At 54.2% G+C, this 19,904-nt stretch overlaps 1 protein-coding gene across 1 annotated transcript in view; it reads right to left on the bottom strand.

Moving 5' to 3' along the window:
• The window catches only part of TTC7A (tetratricopeptide repeat domain 7A), a 111,249-nt gene that overhangs the window by 32,798 nt on the left and 58,547 nt on the right, over positions 1-19,904 (bottom strand). Inside the window, exons 12-15 of the mRNA XM_033124425.1 lie at positions 13,173-13,290; positions 11,955-12,012; positions 10,616-10,688; positions 7,429-7,589 (exon numbers count right to left, since the gene is read on the bottom strand). Coding sequence (XP_032980316.1) covers positions 7,429-7,589; positions 10,616-10,688; positions 11,955-12,012; positions 13,173-13,290 — 410 coding nt within the window. The remainder of the gene's footprint in view (positions 1-7,428; positions 7,590-10,615; positions 10,689-11,954; positions 12,013-13,172; positions 13,291-19,904) is intronic.

Genomic DNA, 19,904 nt, shown 5'->3' on the forward strand with positions numbered 1-19,904 from the left:
GACAACACAGTAGGGCAAGAGGTATGAGCACTCTGAGAGCTGGAAGATGCCAGCATCCCCATGTGTTTCCTGTCTTCCTTCCTTCCCATGGTCTACCTGGGTGCTGGGTGCCCAGCCATGGGCTCTCTACAACGGGAGTGGGATGCAGAGGACAGGCCAGTCTCTTTGGTGCTTCCAAACTCAGGGGAAGCTCAAACAATACATCTGAGGCAATTAGGAAACAAAACAGAACAAGAGAACCAAGTACTCAATTGAGTGGTTCACCTTTGGGGAAATGCAGGAGCTTCAAGGCCAAGTGGAGCCACGGGGAGTCTCTGAGGATCGGCAGGATTCAGAAGCAACGTGAGGTGAGGAGGGCACCCTAGAGGGCTGACTGGCAGGGACGAAGGCCTAGAAGTGGAAGGGAGGGGCCGGCCTGACCAGGCACAGAGCCCTTCCCCCCAGGACAGGAACAGCCCCCACTCAGGCTGTAATCACCTGGCTGTCACAGTGGCCCAGCCCCTGGCCAGAAATTCCAGGGATTCACTGGAAGATACAGGTTTCCCCGACTCCAACAGGGCAGTTAACTGATTAAAAGCACACACATGCACTCTGAGGGTATTCTTTTAAAGCTCTAACAGGAGCATCTCCCTCAGCAGACGAGGGCCATAATCAGGCCCCGCTTTATTATCTTCCCACCAACGAATGTGAAAGGGTCCCTTATGGTAGCTCTTCTTAGCCCTAAAAACCAATGATTTTTTCCCCTTAGGTCTGGAGGATTACACTGACCCATATCCCCTAATGTTTTAAGGCTTACACTGATCTTCCACCTCTTAATAAATTCATTCAATGTGACCTGACTCTGAAGCTTTAAAAATCAACAGTCTGTAAGCTTTGCTTACTGAAGTTAGCCTCTCCTTCCTTCAAAGGCCCCGCCCCATCTGGAGTGCAGCCCACACCCACTTCACCGGCTGGGGCTGGCTGCACGGCAAGGCCTGCTGACTGACAGCTGACCCGGTGGCCTCCAGGCCCACTTCCCTCAGCAGCAGGCCACCTCCAGTTACCTCCAGGTGACTCTCCAAACACTAATTCATGACCTTGAAAGATATAAACACAAACCACAAAGAGCCATTCCATAACCATTCAGGGGAGGAAGAACTTTCAGAAAGAAGGTCCTCAGGTAGAACAAAGGTAGGTTCCCAGCCCCGGGATAAAACACCAAGAAGCAAACACCTTGGTCCTGGTTTATGATCTCTGCCCAGTGAGCAAACCTTTGAGACCGGAAGACCACCCAGTGCCAAGAGGAGCCAGCCCTGCTCTAGGGGCATGAATGCCTCTCCTGGGCTGGGGCCACTCCTGCTAGATTGGTGTGCTGTGGGCCCCAGCGCCTGGCTCCAGCACAGATTGTAAGCAAAAACATCAAGGAGTTGAGGATCAGGAAGTGAAGGGATAAAACCACTCTAAAACAATGAAGAATTCCTTTTGGAAAAATCTGCAAATACCTCTTTCCTTTCTTCCTCAAACAAAATCATCTAGTGGGTCATCTGCATTTCCGGTCTGAGCACAGTGGACCACTATGGGAGACAGAGGACTGACTGCGGTGTCACACAGAGCGCGATCACAGGAGGCTGCCTGGAACATCCCGCGGGAGGGAAGTGCTGAATGTCAAACCAGCTTAGCAACGAGGAACTGACCTCTGGGGACGAGAGCACAGTGCCAGTGATTATGCCTGGCTTAACATTTCCTTCAACCTCAGGGCCTGCAAGGAGAACCCCCAGCTCTTGTCCTCAGGGGGGCTGTGGCAGCCAAACATGTTTAATGAATGCAGCAAAGTGATAAACTAGGTTTATGATCATACCTCACGGGAGGGTTGGTATTTTAAGGTCCTTTTGATTTACTACAAGTCCCTAATAAGATCCACCCAATAAATACACTGGGTTTAAGTCAGAAATGTTAACAGGAGCCCCGGGACGGATCTTCTCCTCTGCAGAAGGCGCTACTAGAAAAGTCACCTGCCACTTGAGAAAAAGGTGAGGCAGGCAGGGTAGATCAGAGAGGTGCCCTTGGGGCCAACGTTAGCCTTAACCTGATAAGGTTGAGGTCTGGCCCCAGCCAACACCTAGTTATCAGCTCAAACATTTTCCAAAACAGCCTAGGTTTCCCTGGGGAGATAGCTTTGATGGTTTCATTTGTTTACATGGCAGCGAGCTCCAGCTTGTTGAGAGAGCCACATTGTTCCTGCGCTGGGGAGTGCCCATCCCCCCCTTCCCCCTGGACCTTCCAAGTCCCCCTGGACCTGGGCTGGGCTGGGCCAGGCAGAAACTCCCACCACCAGGGCCTACCCCAACCAGCAGGGGTGGGAGGAGGCAGCCTTGGCATTGTGGAGAGGGGCAGGACAAACCAGTTGGCTCCTCTGCCGCCAGCCCCATGGCCTGGGCTTTCAAAACTGGTCTGGCAGACTGCCAAGCCTGGGGTGGGGGCCGTGACTGACAGGCTGGTTATTGGAAAGCTCCCATCATTAGCCCAGGAATGTTGTTTGGTTACCATGGTGACCTTCACTACAAGTGGCCTGACTAAAGCACAAGGAATCTGTTACCTAAAACCAGTGCCCCCAAGGAGCCCTGGGCTTCAGGAACCACACTTCTCAGTGGCCGGTTCCCTTTGACCCCATATTCCTGCCCTTCCCAGGCTGAGCCTCCCAGCTGCCTCCCACAGCCAGGACCAGGAGAAAAGACTGGCACAGGTATCTCTAAGCTTGCATGGGCCCTCTCACATTCCACAGCATGGCCTGGCTTACAACGAGGTCCAAATAGGGAGGCTGCTGCCCCCATGAGGCCCTCCGCAGGCTGGCCAGGACCAGCCCGGGCCAGCACATGTGTCCAGGGCTTAGCTGGAAGCCCTCAGGATTTCAGGAAGCTGCTCAGGGTGTCTGGTTCCCACCGTGCCAGGTTCACACTGTCCCCGCGGCCATCAGTCTCTGCCTCATCACGTTCCTGCCTTTTTAGACCCAACCTCCATTAAGTAAAGGTCACTCCCCCGGCACGGAAATCAAGATCCTCTGTGCTTGGCTTTCTAATCCCTAAAGTCAGGAAGAATTTCAAAAGTTCAACTCCATGAAATCTGGGTTTTTCTCCAGGAGTCTTAAGACTGCCTTTAAGAATAGTGGCCTCTTGTGCAGCTAAAAAGCTTAAAAATCTTTCACGGAGGGTCCCTGCTTCTGTCTCCCTGCCTTGCCTCACACACGGGGCACCCTTCTTCACCTCCTGGCCCACGCGCACTGCCCCTCGGGTCCCGTGTTGCAGTTCACACAGTCTGTGGTCTGCCTTCCAGAGCCCTTCACACTGCTGCCCCTCAACACGGCTGTAAACCGACTGTGAGACCGTCTCCTGCCTAAGCCTCACAATAGACCTTGGAAGCAGAGAGAGGCAGGACAAGTGTCAGTCAGTCCTTTGGCCGATGAGAAAAGGGAGGCATGGAAAGGAGAATGCTGCTGGAGGGGACACAGGTAAGGGACAGGCAAGACTCTCCTGAGGATAAGCTTATGTGGAAAGGGGTCCATTGCACCCACCAGCATCCTCCGCTGTGCCAGGTCTCCTCCGCTCCTGACACTGGCCTCCCCACCTCTTCCTTCACTAAGGCAGGCTCTGCAGAAAGGCAGAGTCTCTAAAAGGCTGCAGGTGCTGGGGAGGTTCTCAGTGGAGACAGATCCAGACTATGGGCCTTGAAGTGTCCCCCGGAATGTGGAGACCTTGTTGGGGATGCTAAAGTCAGGGTATAGTGGGTTTCGGTTTTTTTGTTTTGTGGCAGTGGTATTTACTGAACCGGTCATTTAATTAACTGCCATGGCAACGGCTGGAGCCACACAGCTTGTTCCCAATGCGAGGAGCAGCTGGAGAAGCAGGATGCAGTTTCCATTGAAGAACAATGACAGTTTCAGTGATCCCTGACCAGTAATGGACTCAATGACATATCCTGCTAACAACCCACGGGTTTTTGTACTCTGAGGTTTCACCTGTGGGGAACACTATTGATTTATTTGCAAAGAGCCATGGTTGTACGCTATGGTCATTCCAGATTTTCTACCCCCACTTCCAACCACACACACACACACACACACACACACACACACACACACACACACACACACTTTAAGGTGGAATTTTTTTTTTTTTTTTTTTTTTTTGCCTAAGACAACAGAAATGTATTCCCTCACAGTTCTTAGGCCAGAAGCTCCTTTTTTTTCCCCAGTTAGTTGTGCAGTCTTTTAGGGCTAGCTCAGATCAAGACCATGAGGAACTCATGGCAGTGAGGGGCTCATGGTGGCACAGATAACCTGCACCGCTTCTCTGTGCCCCTAAACCCAAAGGGCAGACGTCGCAAAGTGAGGCACCACAGGGGATGGGATGCTCATGCCCCAAATGCTTCACAGCGGGCCTCTCTGTAGCGACAGAGGACTAGAGGAATAGAGGAACCCTGAGGAGGCCCCTGGGGATGGCACACAAACGTTTTCCTTCCTTGGGCTCGGACATCAGAGAGGTCTCCCTGCCGCTGGCCCCACGGCCCCAGCCCGAGGCCCCTCAGTGGCTCTGTGGTGCATGTCTGGATTGGGGAGCGGGCTCCCACGGCAGAGGCTTCCTGTTTACAAGGCTCCTGCCTGCGGCAGTGGGGACACAGCTGACAAAGAGGGGCACAGTTATCCTACAAATGGACCAACAGCACTGGTGTAGATGAGAAGTCTACACCGGGGCTTCTCATCTGTTTTGGGTTTCGGATCCTTCTGAGGGTCTGCTGAAAGCCATCACCCCAGATGCACGCACAGGGCGCAAATCTTAGAGTTCCGGTCCAGGTGTTTTGGAGGCCCAGAAGTCCACCCACCGCCTCCCGCCTCCCAGGGGGTGTCACCAACCTCACGGCAAGGACCACGGCCTCTGCCCCCCATGAAGACTTTCAGTGAGTGAAGCATTTCCTGGGGAAGGAGTGGGCACCTGAATGAGATGGGAGGAAAGGGGAGGGGTGAAGAGTGCACTGGGGGAGAGGCACACACTGCCAATAACAGGAGGGAAGACTAGAGAGACGACTTCCACACCCAGCCCAGGAGCCACAGGAGGTGCTGAGCAAGAGCTAGAGAACCCCCCACATCCCGGACAAACCCCACTCCCGCTGTGCCTTGCACAGCATGGGCTTCACGCAGATTTCCTAAAAGTGGCGTTAGCCTCCCTCCTCACATCAGGCCAGAGGAGGTGATTCTGCCAGCAGACAGCAGGCATTCCAGAAGTTAGGAAGACACACTACGCAGTAAGATGCCAGATGCTGGGACCGGCGGCCGAGTACGCAGCATGTGAATCCCTTTCCCTTATTTCCATCAGGAAAGCTCTGCCCCGAACTGTTCATAGTCTCAATTTACACGGAAGACTTCACTTGGAAATAGGACATGCGGATAAAACAATGTCTGAGGCCTGGCCTGGCCTCTTGTTCCTTCTGTGACACACACACATATCCAGGGGCTCAGTGAGGAACCTCCCTCACACCCTAGAATTCTAAGCCTTCTTCCTGGCAGTTTCTTTTACCACTGAAGCCTGACAATAGATGACACACACAGCTCTCTGTGCACACACACACACACACACACACACACTCACACACTCACACATGGCCAGCAGCAGACCATGGGTCAGACCCTGCCACACAGGTGAGCCTGGAAAAAAGCAAGGTAACTGGTACTGAAAAAGGAGAACCCTTGTCCTCTGTGCATTTTCATTAAAAGTGAAAAATAAACTCTATACAGTAAGTCTTGCTGTCTTGTACTTGGGATTAATGAGACAAGGTAACTAATCCCTTGTCCACATGTACCTTTTTATCTGTTTCCCTCAGTATTCCCTTAGTAGTCCCTAAGCTACCTGCCTTTTAAAGTGAACTGATTTCAATTTTAAAAATCTCTTAAGTGCAGGGTCGAAGTCCAGAGTCAAGGGCGTCTTCTTAACACAAATAATGGGCTTATGTCGATTGGGCCACACATTGTCTCTGCTCACACCTGGCTGTGGGCAGCTGGGACACACCTGGGACAGGACGTTGGCTGGACGGGTGGGGTCACGACCCAGGCCACTGCTGGCAGAGGGGTGGTCTGGTCTCAGGTAAGCAGGCTGACCTGCAGGATGAACGCCCACCCGTGGCCTCCTCCAACTGGACTCCCTCTCAGTAGGGCACACCGGGGAGCTTACGGTCAGGACACTCTGCTGCTCGCAAAGCACCTTTCCTGAGCCTTGGCGAGAAGAAGCCATTCCCAGCAAAGTCCACAAGCCAAGGCACTCTTGCCATCCTCGGAAGGAGGCCGAAGGCACTGGAAGGCCTGAGCCTTGCCGAGAGGGGCAGTCCTGTCCCTTACATGAAGGGAACTCCCCTGGGATGAGACAACTGCAACATCTCCTCTCATGGCTGAGACACTCATCAATTTCCCCTAATTCTTTGTGAACCTGTTTTTACTGCCAGTGTGAATCACCTCTCAGTGTAGCCAGTATCATGCTTCTTTCTGCTGTCTGCTGGACGATGGCCTCTCGCTGGCTCTAAATGTCCCTCCATCAGACCCTAAGGCAGGACATGGTGGGAGTGGGGTGCTCAGGGCACCCCCGCCCCCATGCTGGCATCACAGGATTCAGAGAAACAAGGTCCATTATACCCAGTGTCACCTGCCGAGGGAAGGAGGGCAGAAATCAAGCTGACCTCCTTCTTATTCCTTCCTGCGGAACAACGTACCCTCCTGCCTCAGCTGGCCCAGCATGGCTCCTGCCCCCAGAGACCTGGTTGGTGACAGCAGGTCCTCTGTGTACAGGTAGGGGCAGGCAGGAAAGTCTAGCTCTGCCCCACCTACCACCACCTGGGCCAAGTGCAGTGTGAACCCTGCTCCATAGAGAAGACCAACTGGGTGACGTGGTAAACGGGAGTGTGTAGGAGCTGAGAATGGAGGGCGAGGCCAGAACTACCCTGGAGGGAGACAATTCCATCTCCCTAATGCTGCTGGCCTGCTGGAGGCAGGAGGATGGCTCCCTTGGCCTCCACCCGCCCAGCCAGTGTTAAGAGTCCCATACTTGACTGGCTGTGCCAGGGTTATGATGAAGTCACACAAGTTCGTGTACCCAGGACACTCATGCAGAGCCCAGGGCAGGTGGAAGCAACCTGAGCTTGTGTGTCCGAGCACCGCCCCTCTGTGGTTCACGAAGCCCCAGTGGAGCCCGCAGGTGCTGTACAGAGCTCCCCACTCCCCACCTGGAACCTCTTGGCACAGAACACCAGAGCCATTCTCTGACCTGACAGGTCCTCGCCCTGCCTTGACTCTTCAGCCAGGGAGTATGCATGCAGTGGGTGCTTAATCAGTGTACACTGGCTGGCCGGTTGTGCCTGGACACCTGTGTCTGTGGCGGGCCAGCCCCCCAGCCCAGCCCACAGGGAACTCACTTGAAGTTCTCTGGGTACTCCGTGATGGCCATGTTGATGACGTCCAGTGCATGCTGGTAGTGTTTCTGGGCAGAGAAGAGGAGTGCCAGCAGGTGGAGGGCGTTGGCATCATCCTTGCACACTTTCAGGGCCTCCTGCAGTTGCTCCATGGCGCTGGAGATCTGCCAGAGAAAACCGCCAACTTAGTGACCTTCCCCAAAGCCCACACCTCCCGCCAGGACTCTGGTGCTAGGCACCGACTCAGGTGAGACCCTGGGCACTGGGGAGCAGGGCTGGGGCTCTGAGGAGAAAACAGCCCTAAGTCACATGGCAAGAGGGAGCTGCTCCTCCAGGTCAGGCCCAGGGAGCCACTGCTGCCCTCACTCGGGAGGCGAGAGGAGCGGATGTACGGTGCGGCACGGAGGATCTAGGTAGATGCTGGGAAGCATTTCCTACACCAGAGAAGTGGGGGCTATGAGAAGAGGCCACCGGACCACTAGCCACAGGCCTACAGGGGGCCAGGCCCTCTTCTTTGAACCTGTCCCTGCAGTGAGGAGGAGCCGACAGACAAATGCCCGGCATGGATCCCAGCTCTGCCATGTCCTAGCTGGAGCCTTAGGCCAAGAGACTCCATCTGCCTGAGCTACAGTTCTTATGCTGCAAAATGAGGGCAATAGTCATACCCATGACAGTGGCTGAGAGCATGAGACCACGTAGGACAAATGTTGTGCAGAGTACTGTGCACATGTGAAAATGTTTCCCTCTTCAAGCCCCCGAAGCCAGGCCCCTTATGATCAGGTAAGAGTCTTCCTTCTAGTCCTGAAGGATGTGTTTGTTCTCTCTCGCTCTCAGGCCTGGCAGTTGCATCAGCTCCTGTGACTCTATCCACATCCTCCCAGGAGCCTCGTGAGTCTTTTTAGAAAGTCTTGCTCCTTTTCAAACCTCAGACACCAGCCCTCGCTTGCTCCCTGAGGGCCTCTGGTGCAGGCCAGCTGGGGCCTTGGGTCCCCGTGTGCGTGGCCTCTACCTGGTCTCCACCCAGCCCTCTGCACAGGCTGTGGGCAGTGCCAGGCCCAGAATCCTCCCATGGGGACCTACCTTTGTGGAAAGGTCAAGGAAAGGGAAGGAGGAAGCTAAGGTCCGTGTGGCTGCCAACTTGGCTTGCCCGTGCCTCCCCGAGGCTACTCCTGCCCTGGTGATTCTGCAGAATGGACCCTATTATCCTGGGTCGGGTATCCAAACCCACAGCTGTCATTGCTCGGGTAGCCATACATGCTCTGGGCAGGATGGGCCAGGGGCCTGTGATCCAAGCAGGCCAGGTCCAGCTTCGAGTTCACTCAGGGCCCTTAACCCCTGATGCTACTAAGATCTGGGTTCCTCAAGGAAACTGGATGCCAGGCTCCCCTGGCCCGGCTCAGACATCTCTTCGGGACAACATATGCCATTCATCAGAGGCAGCTGAATAACTAAAGATATTAAAAAATGCATCACCAACGGTTTATCATGAATGTGACTGGCAAGAAAAGCACTGGTTCTTGTACAGAGGGCTAACAGTAAAGTGGTCTCAGGTGTCTTTCTATCCATGTTCCTGGGAGCAGCAAAGCAGACTGATGTTCCTGCAGAGAGCAGCATAGAGGTAGCAAGTGCCTCATTCAGGAACTGGATGTCGGGAGCCATGGGCACAGTGGGGTGAGGGATGGGACAGTCAGCTGCAGTCTCGAGGTGGAGGAGGCACGGAGTGAGCTGGGGGAGGGATGAGTACAAGAAGGGAGAGAAGTAGTGCGAATGACAGCAGGGCTGAGACAGAAGGGCCCAGAGAGACAGCCAGAGTGACTCAGAAATACAGTGACGATGAGGGATGAGTCAGGTCAGGACACACGGGCACCGGGACGAGGGTTTGGGCTTCGGGTGGGAGGGAAGGGTCCCAGCAATGAGAGTCAGGGTGTAGTGAGGGGAAAAGCCAGGCCGATGCAGGGTTGAGCGTTAGGGAAAGCAGACAGCAACCTGACAGTCTGGAGAAACAGCTCCGTGAACAAACTGGAGATGAGACCAGAGGCCAGAAGTTGACACAGACCAGTAAGACCAACCACCTGACTGGTGGACAAGGTTTCCCGTGCCCCGTCTCCAAACAGGACAGGGGAACAGGATACTCAGAGCCACTTGGGGTTTCTTAACTGGAGTAGGGTGGGCTCTGGGTCAGACACCTGGGCTCAGTGCTGGCTGGGCCAGTGCCCAAAGACTAAACTCAGGTCTGCAGGTGTAAAATGGGACCAAGGACACCCTGGCCAGTGGGAGGGGGGGTACAGCAGCACCCACGTTAGCCAGGACTGCTCATCACCTAACCACAAGCAGATGGGGGCTGTTGGCTTCTCTCCAACAATGTGGAACTCAGCCACGTCCCCGCCAGTGCAGGTAAGGAGGGCTGTGCTGCGGGAGTCAAGGCTGGTCTGCAGTCCCCAGGCAATCCAGGAGGCTAAGGCCACTGAGAGGTCCTGCTCCAGAGGCCAGGTGTGAATACAGAACCCCAGGCTGAGGACCAACGCACAATGTGAAGCAGAGACTCCGAAGGGCCTGGGGATGGGGGCCCTGGCTCTTTCCTGAAAGGGGACCCGCTGGGTGGGCGACTGTCTGGCCTCACTCCTGGGACAGACCAGTGTCCTCTTGGCACCAATAGCTCAGCTGCTCAACTTGGGGAAGGAAGACGGGTCGGCCTAGAGGGCCGTGAGCGGTGGCGGTGGTCCCAGTGGGGCGCAGCTGGTCAGTGGATGGGAGGCCCCCATCAGGCCCCAGAGGCGAAGCCTGGCAGTGGTGTCCACAGGGTCAAGGAGAAGCTTTGGGGTGAAATAAACAGCTCCATGTGCCAACCACTGTGCTCCCCCAGATCCTTGGGGAAAGCTCGGCGAAAGGTGAGGACACAATGCTTATTGGCGTCACTTGTGAACATCTCGGGAGTCCGACATATTCTAGGGGAAGGGAGGGCAGAGAATAATCCGCCCACCACATGCCCACCATGGGCCAGGGGCTTTACCACATTATCTGACTTAATCCTTACTAGGTCCCTGTATGAAGGTGCTCACATAGATAAGGAAATAGAGGCTCAGAGAGGTTGAGTCACTTGCAAAGGGTCACACAGCCAGCAAAAGCAGTGGTGCCAGGAAAAGATCAGCAGCCCCCAGAGGCCTGAGGGTTAGAAACTGTGAGGACCCACCTGTCGGACGAGGGCCAGCTGCAGGGAGACATAGAGGATGACCTGGGGGTCGCCAGGCGCCAGTTGCTGGGCTCTGTATGGGGAAAAGCAACACCAAGTAAGTCACCAATGGTTGAGCAACCATTGTGTGACATGGGCCTCCAGCATGCCACGTGTACTGGGCACTGCAGGGCAAAATGGCAGGGATTCTTCCTGGCCCCTCTTGGGAAGGTGCCCAGACAGGAGATGACAGCTCAGGCAGAAAGCCAAAGGCAGCCGAAGGCAAGGGCAGTAGGCTGCTAGAGGGCTGATTCTGGCTGAGGTGGGGGGCCGTCCGGGAGGGGGAGGATTGGGGTGTGGGAGCTCCTCTCTAGACAGCTGTGGGGCTGGCTGTGGCCCTGCTCTGGCCTTTACAGAGCCTGGAGCCTACCTGCTCCACTGTGGGGCAGAAGGGAACACCTCTCTGCGGGTGGGGGGGCTGGGAATGGCCTCTCTGGGCAAGAAGCCCAGAATGGAGTTGTGGAAGGGGAAGGAAGGAATGCGCCCCCACCCTGGGCGCTCAGAGAGGGTTGGCCAGGATGGGACTCTTGGACCGCCCTGTGTTCCGGAACGACCTGCCCCAGAAGGGAGTTAGATGTGCTGCATGTCTCAGGAACGTGGCAGAAGGAGTCCAGGGTCGGCCCCTGCTGGGCGGCTTCCACATCAGTGCCAGGGGGTGGCAGGGTGGGGGCCAGAGACAGGCTCTGAGGGAGCAGCCCTGTGATGGGCCAGAGGAAGGAGTGGGGAAGGGTGCTCAGGGGGCCCGAGGGCCGTGGTGGGGAGAGGGGCTCAGCCAGGATGGCTCTGAGGAAGGGAGGGCCGCTGCGGGGGTGGGTTTCCTCTGCTTTCCCCCTCCCACCCCATCTCTCTGGATTGACGTTGGGCTGCCAGGTAGTCTCTGTGAGGACTGGAGGTGAGGGGAGCCTCACAGCCCTCGAATTGGGGAAGGGCTGGAGGAGGAAAACACCATTTCTGAACTCCTGCTACAGGCTAAGGCACTGTGCAAGGTGCGTTTCTTGCTTTAGCTCAGGTAATTATCACAACAATAATGGGTTAGTATTCCCCTTTTAGAGCCCTGAGCTCAGGAGAGCTGGGGCTCAGCCTGTGTTGGGGGAAACAGTCCGCCTGTGTTGAAAGGCTCCACCCGCCCACCCAAGCCCAAAGGCCTGTCCCTGCTTCCTGTGTGAGCTCTCAGAGCCTCGGTTTCCTGATCAATGAAATGGGATCATAAACCTTTGCTTTGTCTAGACCAGAGAGTCCACTGAGATAAAGTACATTCACGGGCCACCTCATGTCTCTGCAAGATTCAAGCCCTCCTCACCTCTCCAGTGTCTGCAGTGCTTTCCGGTGCAATTCATCCTGCTTGCATTTCAGAGTTGCTGCAAGAGACAGGATGGAGACAGCCATGAGGGGTGCTAAGGGGGTGCTAAAGGTGCCATTCCAGCCCTGTCCCACCCCAGGGCACACAGGCTCTACAGGGAGAGGCCCCATTGGGCCCTGTCTGGCAAATGCCTGCATTCAAGCCATTCCAGACTGATGCCACCCATCGCCTTGGTTACCAGGGGTGGGGGTCCACCCGGCCCCAAGCTCCTGGCATAGTTCCTGGCACACCAGGTCTTTCCACTCCATGGCCTTTGCCACCTCGGCCAACCTGACCTCTCAAAGGCCCGACGCTCAAGAGCAAGGTCCCTCCTTGGGCTTCCTTACCCAGGAGGCTGCTGCTGCTTTGTTTTTAACCATTTTAACAAATTTTAAGTGTACAATTCAGTGGCATTAAGTACATTCACAATGTTGTTCAACTATCACCAATCTCCATTTGCAGAACTTTTTCATTATCCCAAACAGAAAGTAGTACCCACTGGACCTAACTCCCTCACCCCAGCTCCCCGGCCCCGTAACCTCTATCATACTTTTGGGGGCCAATTCCTATCCTGCGTTTGGTCGGGGGGGGGCACTCCCTTCCCCTTAAGCTGCAAGGATACAGAAGTAGTAGGTGACTGCCTGATCCATGGGGGACACATAGCTGAGCTGGCAGGGTTGGGGAGAGAACGCCAGGCTCTGGGTGGCAGGAGTGGAACCCATCTGCCAAGCACAAGTGTTTATTAAACACCTACTGTCTACCCAGCTTTATGTCATGCGTGGAAGGGGATTTAAAAGACCCCAGAAAAGTCACAGTGGTGCTGAGGGTAAAGGTGAATCAGAATGAACCAGAATGTGGGTCAGGGCTGGTGGCTCATGAGAGCTGCCAGCACCACAGGAGTCCCAGAGGCAGAGGTCAGCACGCACTCTGCCAGGACTGGGCTGGGCCTTGAACCGGGGCAAGTATTGGTTTATGAAGCAGGCATGCCTGAAGTGGTGAAGTCCGGGCAAGAGTGGAAATGGGACTGGGGGGCGGGGTGGGCTGTGTGCATGTGCACGTCTGTCCCAGAGGAGTCGACGGAGATGTGTTGGAAGGTGGGCACTGATGGAACAAGATGCCTGGGAATCCATTAGGAGGACCGATCATCCCCCACAGAGGCTCTGAGGCCCTGGCACTCACCGTCAGTGGCCTGCAGGCTGTAGGTGAGACCCAGCGCCAGGTAGCCCTTGGAGAGAAATTCCCCAGCTTCCTCGCCAAGGTTGATCACCATTGTGGCAAAGTGCTCCGCCTCCTCCAGCTGCAGAGAGGAGACACAAAGGTCAGTGGGAGAGCTGTGCTGGCCTTGGCATGCAGGCCGCTCAATCACCAGCATGGGTCACTCAGAACTACAACTCCTCATGTGTGGGCAGCATATCCAGAGGCCAGGTGGTTTGTCTGAGGCCACACAGCCCGAGTGAAAGGATCAAAGCTGTTATCTCTACCAGGGACTCCCTGGACCTCTCCACCCACCCAGGGGCCTTGTGCTCAGGGTCACAGGGCACTGCCTCTCGCAAAGCTTGCCTTGCCTTGGGGACCCGCGCCTTCCAACACTTGCTCTGCTGAGAGCATGGACCCAGGACCATACCAGTCTGACAGCTCCTTTCCTCATCTGGCATCTGCAGATACCTGTGCCTGGCTGCCCTGCTCAGCACAGGGGAGCCAGGGACAGGGTAGAGGGGCAGGCAGGGCTCTGGGACTGGGCCTGGGGGAGACTGCCCACCCTGCAAAGCAAGCAGGCTGCCATTCCTGCTCTGCCTGTGAGCTCCCTCCCTGACATAGGGAGTTCGAACTTTTCAGGGGAAAAAGGCCTGTGGCTGTTTTTGTCCTGGGAGTGGGAGGGACTGTTCCAGTTGGAAAGGGATCAATAGGCACAGGTCACATGTGCCAACATCATCCTATACAACATGTGACACACAGAGACGGGGGGCGTCTACAAGACAGGCCTCTCAAGCGCTCTGGGGCACCCATGGCAGTCAGGCCCCAGGGAAGCAGGGGACAGCTGGGGGTCTCAGCGGCGCTGACTCACAGCCCACGGGCCTCTAATAAATGCCCCCTCCTTCTTTCCAGGTTCAGGAATGTCATCTGCCCACATGCCTGGTGTGGCAGTGTACCCGAGTTCGTGTCACTAAGAACAAGGATGGATAACCGCCCCCAACAAGGGGGCTGAACAAATCGTACCCGAAGCCCACTGTCAAGGCCACCTGTGTGGGGTATCCTCCTCCAGTGGAAGCCCACGAGGTCAGCCGACCAGGGAGCAGCGTCAAACCTAAGGTGGCTTCTGGCACCCAAACCAGTGTGTCCTGGCCCGCTCCTGTCCCTGCCTAGGCCCATCCACTCCCTCAGGAGACAGGCAGCTCTGTGCATTTTGTAGCCTGACCACTGGTCATCGCTGGGGGCACGGGGGGTGCCTGTAGGCTCTCCCTTCCTTGAGTGTGCAGTTGAGATGCTGAGACAGGCCATCAGCGTGGGGAGGCGAGTGGAGCTGAGCACCATTTGGGTGCAGCTGTGGTGAGCTGTGCGCAAGAATAAGGCTGAGAGGGGGAAAAAAATAAAACCACAATACAAGGAGGCAGAGAGGGTGAGCTGACAGCCCAGAGAGCGATGGGTGAGGAGGGCTGAAACCCTCTGTGGCCCAACCACCATCCCTGACAAACGGGTAGCAGGGCAGCCCTCCACCCCCTTCCTGGTCGAGCTCAAGCTGCTAGCCTGGGCACTAGGCCACCTCCAGGTTGGTGAGCTGGTCAGTTAAAGGATGAGCGATTTGGAGAGCAAGAAGTTGGGGTTCAGGGGAGGCAGCAGCTCAGGAAACCCCACAGCTGCCTGCTGACCAGCTCCGACTGGCTGGATGGGCCCAGGGCTGGAGACACTGAGATCTGTCTCCTGGAGCACCTGGCCAGCAGGATTCAGGAGGCTGAGCCAGGTTGAGAGAAAAGCACGAGAGGACAAGCCCCCCGCACACACTGGTCCCAATCCTGGCTCAGCACCTGATGGCGATGGGGTCTGAGCAAGTCACTTAGTTTCTGTTCCCCAAAGGTCCTCATCTGTAAAATGGGGAGTTGTACCCCCCACTCCAACTGTTCTTCCTTACAAACCCCCACTGAGGCTTCTGTAGCACCGGACTCTACGTTGGGCCCAGCTGGAAATGCCCAATGACGCGGGGGCAGGATACCTGGTAAGTTCCCATGGAATCCTGCAAACTGACACAGAGGAGGGCAAGACCCCGCAGAACAAGCTGGCTCTTAATGAAGACTCCACTGTGTGGGGCTGGCATGGGAATATGGGAGCTCTAAGAGGGGCAATCGTGTGGCTGGTGTTGTCCAAGGAGGTCTCATGGCAGAGAGGGAACAGGGAGCACCACGGGAAAGGTAAGCAAGCAAATGGCACCTTTCCTCCTTCCTAATATCCCCACTGCTGACACGGCTCATCTCACACATGGTCTTCAGGCATCATTATGCCTCATTCCAAAGGAGCAGGCTTTTTAAATAAACCTCCAAGTGCAAATTACAAAAAGAATCCAGAAACCTACTGCCTTTCATGTGTAAACACTCTTCCCGTGACCATGTCCTTCTACTAGGCAAACACCAGCTTCTACCTCCTGCAACCCATGTAGACAGGGTGCTGAGAATGAGGCTCAGCAATCAGTGGCAAATGCAAAAGTTACCCTCCAGTTCACATACATCATATTCTGGATTAATAGAGCTCACCATCCCTTAGTTTTAAAAAGCGAAAACATACATCCTTAGCTTGTCCAACGTGTGGTCCACTCTGACCCCCAGGTCAGTAGCATTCCTTGTCCGGTGCTTGCCAGCTTTACCCACGTGGTTTAACACGGTCTAACAATCTCTAAGCATGGTGTCAGCCTTTGTCTCAGGTCAAACTCGCAAAGCTTCAATGTACCATTTTCCTATGTGGCCAACACTATTTTGATTTCTATTACCAGAAACGAAGCAGCTTTTTTTTTTACATGTGGTGTCAATGCAGGGATCACGAAGCAAAAGAAGTAATCATAAAGTTTTGCTAAGTAAGACAATATGTGATATGATAACCAACCTCAACATATATATGTATGAGTACATATTTTAAATATGAAATATATATTTTGAAAACAATCTATATATAAATATATAAAATGCACAATTCCTCTTCATCTAAGATAAGAGCGGGATTCCTAAAGCCCTGGAGAATCTGGCTTGGCCACCTCTGTCCTGAAGTACTAGAGTCCTACCCAAGTCCAGAGTGAGCTCACCCACGAATAGCTCTCTACAGAGAACAGGGCAGCCCAGTAGCTGAGGACACAAGCTCTGAGGCCAGACTTGCTGGGCTCAAATCCAGGTTCAGCTACTTACTGTGTGACCTTTGGCATGTCATTTCACTTTGCTGTGCCTCGGTTCCCTCTTCTGTGAAATGGGGATAACAAGTATCTGCCTCAAAGGGTTGCTGGGAGGACTGAATGAGATCCAGCCATGTTGACCGCTCCGAGCAGTGCTTGAATAAATGTAAACTATTATTATCATTACTATTCGTTGTAATTTTACATCTGTGATTAGTTGAGTCTTCCAGAATTTTTTGAAGTCTCAGCCTGATAGATGTGGCAAGTGCCATCTGAGTAGATGGTGATCTCAGTGACAAACTAGGAAGTGGCACCGAAAGCTCCCATGGAATTCAGAGAGGGGACACGACTGCCTGCCTTTTGTCTCTGTCCTGATCCTTGGTCACAGAAAAGGAGTGACTCTACGCAAGGACAAGCTGGGTCTCCACAGCCCGGGGCAGTATGGGACATGTTCTGGATTGGTCCAATTCTGACCCCAACCCATGGTCCAGGACACACATACATATAACCACTAACCGGGCACAACACTTACCCCCGCTGTGGGTAATACACTCAGGTATTTTATATCCTATTCTCTAATAGTCTATTGCGATTTTTTTTAAAGAGTTCTATTTCATAACCTACTAATAGGTGTCAGTCTGCCATGTAAAAAACAAATGGTTAATGGACCTGCTCAGTGCCTGCCCAGCTACAAGCACCCTAGCTATCTTTCTCCCCACCTAGGACCTCATGGGTCTTTTGCAATCTCCAAACACTTCCTCCTGTGGCATCAAAAAAGTTCACAGCTGATGACCGTGTCGTTGTGGTCACTGCTTCTTCAAGATTCGCTCAAGTTACAGCACGGGGCCCTCCTTGCTCACCAAAGTACTTCTAGGGTAAGGGGTCAATACCTCTTTTATTACGGCAGCCCTGTCACATTGCCACAAAACCCAGATGGAGAGCCTCGCCCTCTCCCTCCTTTGCGAGTCTAGAGCAATTAGTGCTTACCTGGCCTTTCTTGGCACCGAGGCCACCTGATGGAATGGATGTTTCACAGCTGAAGGTTCTGTGGCATAGCGAGCTTAGGAGACCCACCCAAGGTCACCCAGTTATTAAGTGGCAGAACTGAGTTTCTAACCCAGTTTCCTGACTCTACATCTGACTGTTTCTGAGCTGCCTAATGTATGGCTGCCCACGATGGTTCTTCATTTTTCTCCTGTCTGACCCTTTGGGGAGAGGGTGCACTGAAGGATATCATGCGTTGACCTTTTGCTTTTGCTTCCTGTAAGTAAGGAAAATGTTCCTGTGACTTTACAAGTTCCCGCATCTCTCTACTTGTCCTACTGTGGTCCCCATGCAGATGGGTTTTGGCTGCACACTCTGCTCACACTCAGGCTGCCTTCCACCTCAAGGGCCGCCTTCTTCATCCTGCAGTGTGCCAAAGAGGCTGGCCCCCTGGCACCTTCACCCTTCTCCTCCCTTCCTGGGAACCAGAGAAAGGTCACTTCTGAGCCTACAGAGTTTATTTAAAGAGCACCTCCAGTTTCTCCTTAGGCCCTTCCCTCAGGGCCTAGGATCTGTTATCTGCTCTAGAAAATGCACTTTTTTTCTTCCCGGGAAGCACTCTTCCTAATTCTAACAAGCTAGTGCAGGAGAGCTGGCATTCTTTCTTTCCTGCCTCATAAACACTTAATCCATCTTCCTAGCTCTGCTCACCCCTGAATCTGAAAAATGAAGGCAAAACCACAAAAGTGCATCCGTTTTGAGAGCCTGATATTTTGAAGGGGCTGTCACAGGGATAGCTGTCATTTAGCAGATACCTACAGTGTGCTAAGCAGGGACACCACTCAGCTCTGGTATTCACAGCTATCTGTAATAGTGGATGTGACAGTTTCCAAGTTACAGATGAGGCACAGGGAGGGTAAACAACTCCCCTAAAGTCACACAGCACTAAGTAGGTAGGCAAGGATTTGAACCCTATCTTATGCCTCCAGAGCCTGCACTCTTTCTACCATCCCATACTATTTCCTTAGGGGAAGAGGCTTAGAGACAGCATCAGAGACCTTTTCAAGGAGAAGAATGGCCTGCTTTTCTGTTTCACAACCTCCTCTCCTTCTCCTTCTGTGCGTAACACACAGCACATATGCACACTGGAGATCAGTCCTCCCAGAAAAGATTCCACTTTTTAAATTAAATGAATTTTAAATAACTGTGTTGGGAGGGATATTAAAAAATATTTACATCTCCTTTTTTTCCTGCCCCAAATAACTGACTGGGGACTCTGGTAGGATGCTGGCCACGCCAGAGCAGAGGCTGCCACACACCGCTGTCACCTACGGGAGCCTCAGGCCAAGCCTTCCACCTGATCCTACAGCTGCTCCAGGTGCTCCCATCCCACTGCAAACCCCACGTCAACCAGCACGTGACCATGCAGGAAGTCCCTCTGCCCAGTCCCCTCCCTACTCACCCTCACCCACGAACAACCTTGCTCTTAGACCCAGACCCAGCCCGGGGCGTCCCACGCTGGCTCTGGGCATAGGACAGGACATGGGGACAGCAGGTGTTCCACCTCTGGGCACATGGCCACCCAGTCTGGTTTCATCCAGCACAACTCGTTTTTCAAATGTCAAACCCTGGGCCAAATCGTCCAACCCCCCACCCCCGATTTCTGTCCCCTGTTAATAGGGCCTGGCTGGGCAAAGGCTGGGCCTGCTGAGGGCTGATGTGAGCCAGAATAGCTAGTAAGGCAGGAGACAGAGGTGGCATCAGACACCTCTCGGGATCCATGCTCTGTCCCAAGCTCTAGCATCCCTCTGCCTGCCGCAGTCAGACCCATTCTTTCTGCTCACAGCCTTGATAACAGAGTGCCGGGGCGCCCTTCTCCGAGCCTTCTTGGAGAACGGGCTGCCCTTGGCTACCCACAGCCTGCTCTCAGCCCAGGGGCGACCCAGGGAGCCAGGGAGAACCACTGAACCAGATGCAGACCTCCCACACCCTTCCCTCCTGGCCAGCTGGGGTGCGTGTCATTCTATAACAGATTAGCGAACACCTACTATGTGCAGGGTTGTATGAGGAAGAGGGGATCAAGGTCCAAGAAGTACCCATCTAATTGGGAAGAAGACAAGTATCCTATAAGGCAAAATTTGGTGCCAAGTGACTGTGTGTATGGGCAGGTAGGATCCATCCAGGAAACACCAGGCATTAACTCGGGACTGGGGTTTCCAGAAGGAAGCGAGACAGTTGCTGCCCTGGAGAAACACCAATGATTACAACGTGAGGTGCTACGTGTCCACGCAGGTATAAAGGGGGCTTTAGGGAGCTGTGGCAGGTGAGGTTTCTAGTCAGGAAAGGCCACCAGGAGCCCCCCAACCCTGTCCCTCCAGCAGGACCCACTCTAGCCTGTACCCAATTTAAACCTAGGCTCAAGCCAGCCCCAAACCCAAATATGCTCTCAGTTGAGGTTAAACAGTTCACCTTTCTCCCCAATTCTGATGACAAGTCTGCATGTTTAAGTTTCTTTCTGGGCTTTTCTATTTATGTTGTCATTGATTACTTTGCTCCTA

Source organism: Rhinolophus ferrumequinum, chromosome 13 (assembly GCF_004115265.2).
Source record: "Rhinolophus ferrumequinum isolate MPI-CBG mRhiFer1 chromosome 13, mRhiFer1_v1.p, whole genome shotgun sequence".
In the NCBI taxonomy this organism is placed as follows: domain Eukaryota; kingdom Metazoa; phylum Chordata; class Mammalia; order Chiroptera; family Rhinolophidae; genus Rhinolophus; species Rhinolophus ferrumequinum.